This window comes from Poromitra crassiceps, assembly GCF_964638095.1.
Source record: "Poromitra crassiceps genome assembly, chromosome: 2".
NCBI classification, from domain to species: domain Eukaryota; kingdom Metazoa; phylum Chordata; class Actinopteri; order Beryciformes; family Melamphaidae; genus Poromitra; species Poromitra crassiceps.
Genome location: NC_139624.1, coordinates 22,301,103 through 22,308,760, shown reverse-complemented (window position 1 = coordinate 22,308,760; position 7,658 = coordinate 22,301,103). Strand labels below are relative to the sequence as shown.

Genomic DNA, 7,658 nt, shown 5'->3' with positions numbered 1-7,658 from the left:
CCCGAGTTTTAGAAAGGAAGCCATTTGAAATGTGGGACTTTAACTTTGAAATTCTCTCCAAATGATACAGTAAAATGCCAGATTTTGAGTTTGTATGCAATTAGGGTTGTCCTGAACTCAAATATATCAGTCCTTTACTTGGGTGCTTTGATGACATTGATCTATGATTTACCTGTAGATATCACATTGATCTATGATTTACCTGTAGATATCACATTGATATATGATTTACCTGTAGATATCACATTGATATATGATTTACCTGTAGATATCACATTGATATATGATTTACCTGTAGATATCACATTGATATATGATTTACCTGTAGATATCACATTGATCTACGATTTACCTGTAGATATCACATTGATCTACGATTTACCTGTAGATATCACACTGATCTATGATTTACCTGTAGATATCACATTGATCTATGATTTACCTGTAGATATCACATTGATATATGATTAACCTGTAGATATCACATTGATATATGATTAACCTGTAGATATCACATTGATATATGATTTACCTGTAGATATCACATTGATCTATGATTTACCTGTAGATATCACATTGATATATGATTTACCTGTAGATATCACATTGATCTATGATTTACCTGTAGATATCACATTGATCTACGATTTACCTGTAGATATCACACTGATATATGATTTACCTGTAGATATCACATTGATATATGATTTACCTGTAGATATCACATTGATATATGATTAACCTGTAGATATCACATTGATCTATGATTTACCTGTAGATATCACATTGATCTACGATTTACCTGTAGATATCACACTGATCTATGATTTACCTGTAGATATCACATTGATCTATGATTTACCTGTAGATATCACATTGATATATGATTAACCTGTAGATATCACATTGATATATGATTAACCTGTAGATATCACATTGATATATGATTTACCTGTAGATATCACATTGATCTATGATTTACCTGTAGATATCACATTGATATATGATTTACCTGTAGATATCACATTGATCTATGATTTACCTGTAGATATCACATTGATCTACGATTTACCTGTAGATATCACACTGATATATGATTTACCTGTAGATATCACATTGATATATGATTTACCTGTAGATATCACATTGATATATGATTAACCTGTAGATATCACATTGATCTATGATTTACCTGTAGATATCACATTGATCTACGATTTACCTGTAGATATCACACTGATCTATGATTTACCTGTAGATATCACATTGATCTATGATTTACCTGTAGATATCACATTGATCTATGATTTACCTGTAGATATCACATTGATATATGATTTACCTGTAGATATCACATTGATATATGATTTACCTGTAGATATCACATTGATCTATGATTTACCTGTAGATATCACATTGATATATGATTTACCTGTAGATATCACATTGATATATGATTGACCTGTAGATATCACATTGATATATGATTTACAAATTTACAAATTTACACATTTACAGAACAAACTTATGCTTGATTTGCACAACTCTGGAGTCTATGCGTCGCCGTGGGTTGTGCAGGTCAAACAGATACTGGATGACTGTGGGTTGTCCTACCTCTGGCTTACACAGCAGTGCAACAACACTGACTGGTTTGAAGCCAACTGTCGAGCAAAGGCTTAAGGATCAGTTTATGCAGAGATTCAAACAAGAGCTCAAACTGGAAAAGTATCTGTTGTGTGTAAACCAAAGGTGTAGAGATGCAAAGGAGAATAAAGGAATCTGGAGCAACGCCACATGCGTCAAGTACAGACATGCAATCTGTAACTTCAGGCTTAATAACAGCAGAATTCCAAAGGTTGTTGGCAGCTATAAAGGAGGATCTGTAACCTTTGTAGTAAGAATTGTGTGGGAGATGAGTATCATATTTTGTTTGCGTGTAAGAATGCAATTATTTTGAACTTCAGAGAGATATACTACGCAGGTATTATTTAAATCATCCATCTATTTTTAAACTGATCTTATACCCAACAGTCATGTGTAAACTAGGTGCCTTTTTGAAGAATGTCCTGCCTCTGTCTGAATATGTGCTATGCTCTAGCCATGCCGTGTGCCATTGTACAGTATATTGTTGTTTTTATGTGTTTTGTTTGTGCTCCATACCATGTGATCATGGTCAACAAGTCACATTAAATAAATGATTGATTGATTGATTGATTGATTGATTGATTGATTGATTGATTGATTGACAAAACACAACAAAATAAGCCATCAGTTCACTCCTAACCGCCAGAAACAATGTATCACCGTGCCCACTTCCATCGCAAAACTTAGAGAAACATGAGGGAAAGCTTGGTACTCCCTATATTGACTTATCCCTGCCTAAATATTGAAATTAAATGACCAATTTGTGTGATCCTCCCACGTGCTACGTCCTGCCGGTGAAGCTCCCCACTGTCAGGTGAAAGGAAGCGGCTTTCGGAGGAAGCATGGTGCTAGTCTACGGCTTTCCCCAGATCGGCAGAGGGTGGAGCAGCGACCGGGGCAGCAGGGGGACATAGGCCAAGTACAATTGGGGAGAAAAGGGGGGGGGGGAGTAATACTATACAAATAAAAATAATCATCATCATCATAACTATAATAATAATAATAATAATAATAATAATAATAATAATAATAATAATAATAATAATAAAATAAATTAGATTACCAATTTGCTATCCCAGAACCAGGGCTCAAGAGTTATCTTTTAGTAACTTCTGGCTATTTTGCATCCACAGCATTTGCCATTGTTAGTAAAAAGTCTGGGTAAAATCAAATGTATTACCGTATTTAAATGTGGGATCTGAACAGCCAATCACATCACACTGCAAAAAAATTCAGAAAAAGGCGAACCTGTTCGGTCGATCCCTAAACAAGGTAAGGAAAGCATTGATTTACGCTTTTTGCATAATGCTTTTGTTCTTAAGACTTTATTCTCTTATAACTTACATTAGTTTGATGCTACTTGGCATGATGTGTCCAAATCATTAACGTGATCAAGATTTAAATCAGCGAGGTGTCCCGGTGTCTCAGTGGGCTAAGGTGCGTACAACGTCACCACAACGTCCCGGGTTTGAATCCGGCCCAGTTATCTACCCCTCTCTCTCCCAATCTTCCCTCTCTCTCTCTCTCTCCTGTAAAAACAAGTGAGTTGAGGTGTATGAAGCAGATACAGGAAGTGATGTGGCTGCTCGCGCGCGCGCGCGCGCACGGTGCGGCTCTCTCACCCGGCTGTAGGAGAGCGTGGCGTTGCGGTGCTGCGTGTGGAACTGCAGCGTGATGAAGGAGACCTCCAGGGGGATCCTGGACACCACGGCCTGCACCGTCTCATTCTGAGAGAAACTCACGTTCTGGAACGTTCCCAGCACGAACACCACCCGGTCTGCAAGGAGAGAGGGGGAACGTCAGCTTCGATCCCACAACACACAACCACCACACATTTGCTGCTTACAGTTTGAAAAATGTTCAAAATATTTCTCCAGTCAAAAGTCTGTTCAATGTTTTTCATTCTCTTAAAGCCATATAAAGCCTTCTTAAATGCTTCAAACGTGTCTCTTAGACAAATATAAATAGTGAACTTGATCGTATGTATGAATTTCTTTCCAAAGCCTTTGCCTTCCATCAAGCCAAAGAGAGTCGACCTTTAAGAATCTAAAATATAAGATAGTTTTGATTTGAGTCACACTTTTTTGGGCACTGCATAATTTCATTTGTGGTATTTCATAGTTTTGTTGTGGAAAATATAAAAAAAAATACAAACTCGTGACAGGTAGTGTACTTCTCACCCCCCTTTCTCATATTTTTTCCTGCTCTACTCCCTCTAACATGCATTGATCTTCAAAATAACTTCTTACCTCTCTTTTATCTTCGAAACAAGTCATTACCTCACACACACACACACACACACACACACACACACACACACACACACACACACACACACACACACACACACACACACACACACACACACTCTCCCTCTCTCTCTCCCTTCAGCCCTTCTTTTCTCCGTCATGTCTTTCCTGAGCTCAAATCTCTCTCACATGATCTTCAGGTTCACAGCACCATGACTGCTCACTAGGGCTGCCGCGGTTATCGCATCACACTTACATTTGAATAAATAAATTAAGTCAATTTAAATTCAATTTAACAATCAGTATTAAAAAAAAGGGATAAGTTGATCCTCAAACATTACTTTTTTTTCCAAGCAAAGGCCTCACATTAATCTTTAAATTAGTTAGTAATTTCTTTCTGGTGTGCATAATGTTGCCCAAACCCCTCTCCCTATCTGTCGCTATCACACTGGACTTTTCCCCACATTCGCCTCTTGCTGATCAGTTTGATTGATCTTGGTTTATTGATCTGAGCGTTCATCACCTGGCCTGAAGGTTTGCTTCTTTCCCTCAGAGCAGAACGCCTCTGGCAGTTTATACTGCAGATAGCGTTTGCTTATCGGCAAACCTACACACCTTGTACAGCATGCCTTCTTCACAGTCCAGTCTTCAATGAGGACTTTGTCTTTCAATAAAATGCAGAAGTACTCAAATCAGTACTCAAGTAAAAGTAGCTATATATCATAATGGAAAAATACTCTATTACAATTAAGAGTCCTGCATTCAAAGGTTTACTTGAGTAAAAGTATCGAAGTATTAGCAATAAAATGTTCTGAGGTATCATAGTAAACGTCGTTCTTTCTGAGTGTTAAATTATTGCTGTTTAGGTCAGAAGTATTTGAATGTTGTCGGGCTAACGGCGCCATACATGACAACAATGCAACATGTTTTATGAGCTTATCGTATGTTTTGTGTGTAAAACCTTATTCTGCAAAAGTAACTACTATAGCTTTAACTCCAGTCGGCAGATAAATGTAGTGGAGAGAGAAAGTACAAGATTTCTCAAGCCGCAAAGATTAGAAACTGAATGAAGCTGTGGACTGTGAGGAGTTGGATCAGATTAGAAAGTGAATGAACCAGAGGCCAGCTCTGTCGCCGGCTCCTCTCTGCCAGCTATGCTATTTTCTAAGCCCGAGCGACCTGGGACTTTAGAAAATTCAAGTTTTGTTGTGAAAAACTCACTCAGAATTCTAAATCAAGTTAGGAGGGCTTTGAGTGTACCAGATGTTTCTCTCCTCACGCCAATTTCTTTTTTATCTCCATGGTCAGACAAAAACTACCATGTCTGGAGTGAGAAGGGGCTGGTTTCCATCAGAGACCTATACATACCGGTACATAGATGGTCATTTCACATCCTTTGATCTTCTGAAGAGGAAAATATTTGATTGGTACTTAAGGCCTACAAAAGGACTCGCCATCTTCGGCTGCTCAGAATCCTCTCTGCTCCTCCCTATGGCTGTGCAACAGTCTCTGACGCAGGGGATGACTGTCGCCAAGAGACTCATTCTGAAGGAGTGGAAGTCTCCCTTTCCTCACCACCTTCTTTTCAGCTGTGGCTGACGGACATGGTCTCGGTTATACGTATGGAGAGACTCTGGTTCCTGATTTTCAATTATAATTTTCAATTATTTGGGACCCGTTTTTGGCCTAATTGGACGAGGTTGGGAGGGACGGGTGACTCGCCCGGCTGACTTTTGTTTTCATTGACCCCTTGCGTGGGGTTCCCACACACAACTCTTGCAAGCACATAAGCACTTGACACGGCTGGTTAGTGGTAACATTGGAATGTTGATGATATATGTATGTTTTTGTTCCCCATGTTCTGAAAATTGCAAAATAAAATATTGGGGAAGGGGGGGGAGAAAGTGAATGAACCTGTGGATTGTAAGGAGTTGGATCAGATAATGAAGCTGTGGACTGTGAGGAGTTGGATCAGATTGTGTTCTTTTTTTCTCCCCATACAAAGAGGAGGAATGACCAATCTGGAGGTTAATATACTGTGTGTGCTGGAGGCTCCGGCTTGTCTCTAGCTTTCTGTAACTCGAGGCACGTGCTGCTTGATCCATACTGACTGTTTCTGGGTCAGACTTCCAGTCAGCGCTGCTGACCGGCTGCCTTGCCTTTGGTCTTTTTTGCTCTGACGTGTGGATTGGGGTGGAGGGGGGAGTAGACAGATCAGATGTTTTTCTGTTTACACAACAGAGGACAGTGTTTACAGACAGTTAATCATATGCCAATATCACTGATCAATAGTTGGACTGACACATGCTTCTTAGGGAGACTGCCGACAGGAAACTGTAACACATTATTACATGGTGCATAGTTTTGAGTCTTATCTGGCTGCAGCCTGCAGGTTTACTCATATAAAGACATGGAGATTGATGACTTTATCTTGTTATTCTAGTTTATGGATTTATCTCATCACTCAGTATCTCTTTTTCAGTGTGTACCATCTTTTCAAAAGGACAACTCTGTTTTCACGCAAAATACACCTTGTGTTTTCATTTGGAGGTTGTAGATACATAATATCCTAGAGGAACAGGAACCTATGCCATAGGCGATGCAAAGCCAAAATGCCACAAACTCTAACGTTGACTGAATAGCAGATCCTAGAATAACGGTTTTCTTGCTCTGTAGTGACCTTATTACAGCCTGTCTGTGTCTGTAACGTTCAATCATCTTCTCTAAACTCGCAAGAAAGACACCCAGGGGGGAAATGGGGAAATTGTGGGTGGGGGTATTTCGTCTCTCTTGCAATGCAATGGCAACGGATGAGCTACTGACACTGACTTCAGTGATTGACACGTTTACCGTTACCTGTTAATACTCTCGTGTTAGCGTAGAAAACAGTGAAATATGCACAGAAATAGTGAAACGACATGAAAACGCCACAACTCACTTTCCACTTGAGCTTGAACTTCACACGCCAAACGAAGCAGGAGCAGGCACCAAATCCAAGGAGACATTTTCCTCCACACTGACACAGGGTCCTTCTTTCGAAGCAAAACGCCTCTATCTGACGGGATGTGAACTCATGTATAACACCGCAGCCTGCGTGTGTGTATTAAAAACCTGTGGGAAATACAAAAGCAACATACTGGTCCTGGCAAACTGGTTTTTGACAGTGCGCGGCGGCGGGTTTGTTTTCTCTCTGCTGCTCTGACGGTGGGACGCTGCCTCCCCGTGAGTTGAATCCTTGCTCTCGCGATAACAGCGACACCCAAGCTAGCGCTGTGGATCGTCTATTTTTGAAGACTATCCACTCTATCCACTAGGGAAAATAACTTCCTGTACTGAAGGTAACGACGCTACCATTCTCTACCCCACAGATAATTCTGATTATTCGCCACTCCATTATATTAGCCGTTTAGCGAGCTAGACTTACCATGAGCTATCAGACTGTGAAACCGGATCGCTACACTTGTAGAAGCCAGTCACCGTCAATCGATTTTTTTTTTATAACAAGGACTGAGTGAGAGCTCTTCGCTTACATCTCCTCTCACACCAGTCTCGCGCCTACCCTACACCACCCGACCACAATCTCCCAAATCAAGACCATTCACATTTTTAGGCAACTTTAGGCAACAAGTATGCCATTATCTGATGATGATTTCCGGGCAGAGCAGAAATGTTGATTCATCCTGACTCTGATACTTTAATATCCATTTAGATCTAGATTATTGCATTTAGTGTGATTGAAAAACTTTGGTGCAAAATAGAATTACT

General features: G+C 39.9%; 1 protein-coding gene across 2 annotated transcripts in view; it reads right to left on the bottom strand.

Annotated features, from left to right (window-relative positions):
- Positions 1-7,091, bottom strand: part of tm7sf3 (transmembrane 7 superfamily member 3) — a 30,952-nt gene extending 23,861 nt beyond the window's left edge. The window contains exons 1-2 of one of the 2 annotated variants that reach the window (XM_083657155.1): positions 6,832-7,091; positions 3,267-3,421 (exon numbers count right to left, since the gene is read on the bottom strand). In XM_083657155.1, coding sequence (XP_083513281.1) covers positions 3,267-3,421; positions 6,832-6,898 — 222 coding nt within the window. In that variant the 5' untranslated portion in view covers positions 6,899-7,091. Of the gene's footprint in view, positions 1-3,266; positions 3,422-3,893; positions 3,936-6,831 lie in introns of those variants that run through there. The other variant, XM_083657156.1, reaches the window with a different exon arrangement.
- Between the last annotated feature and the right edge of the window lie 567 nt (positions 7,092-7,658).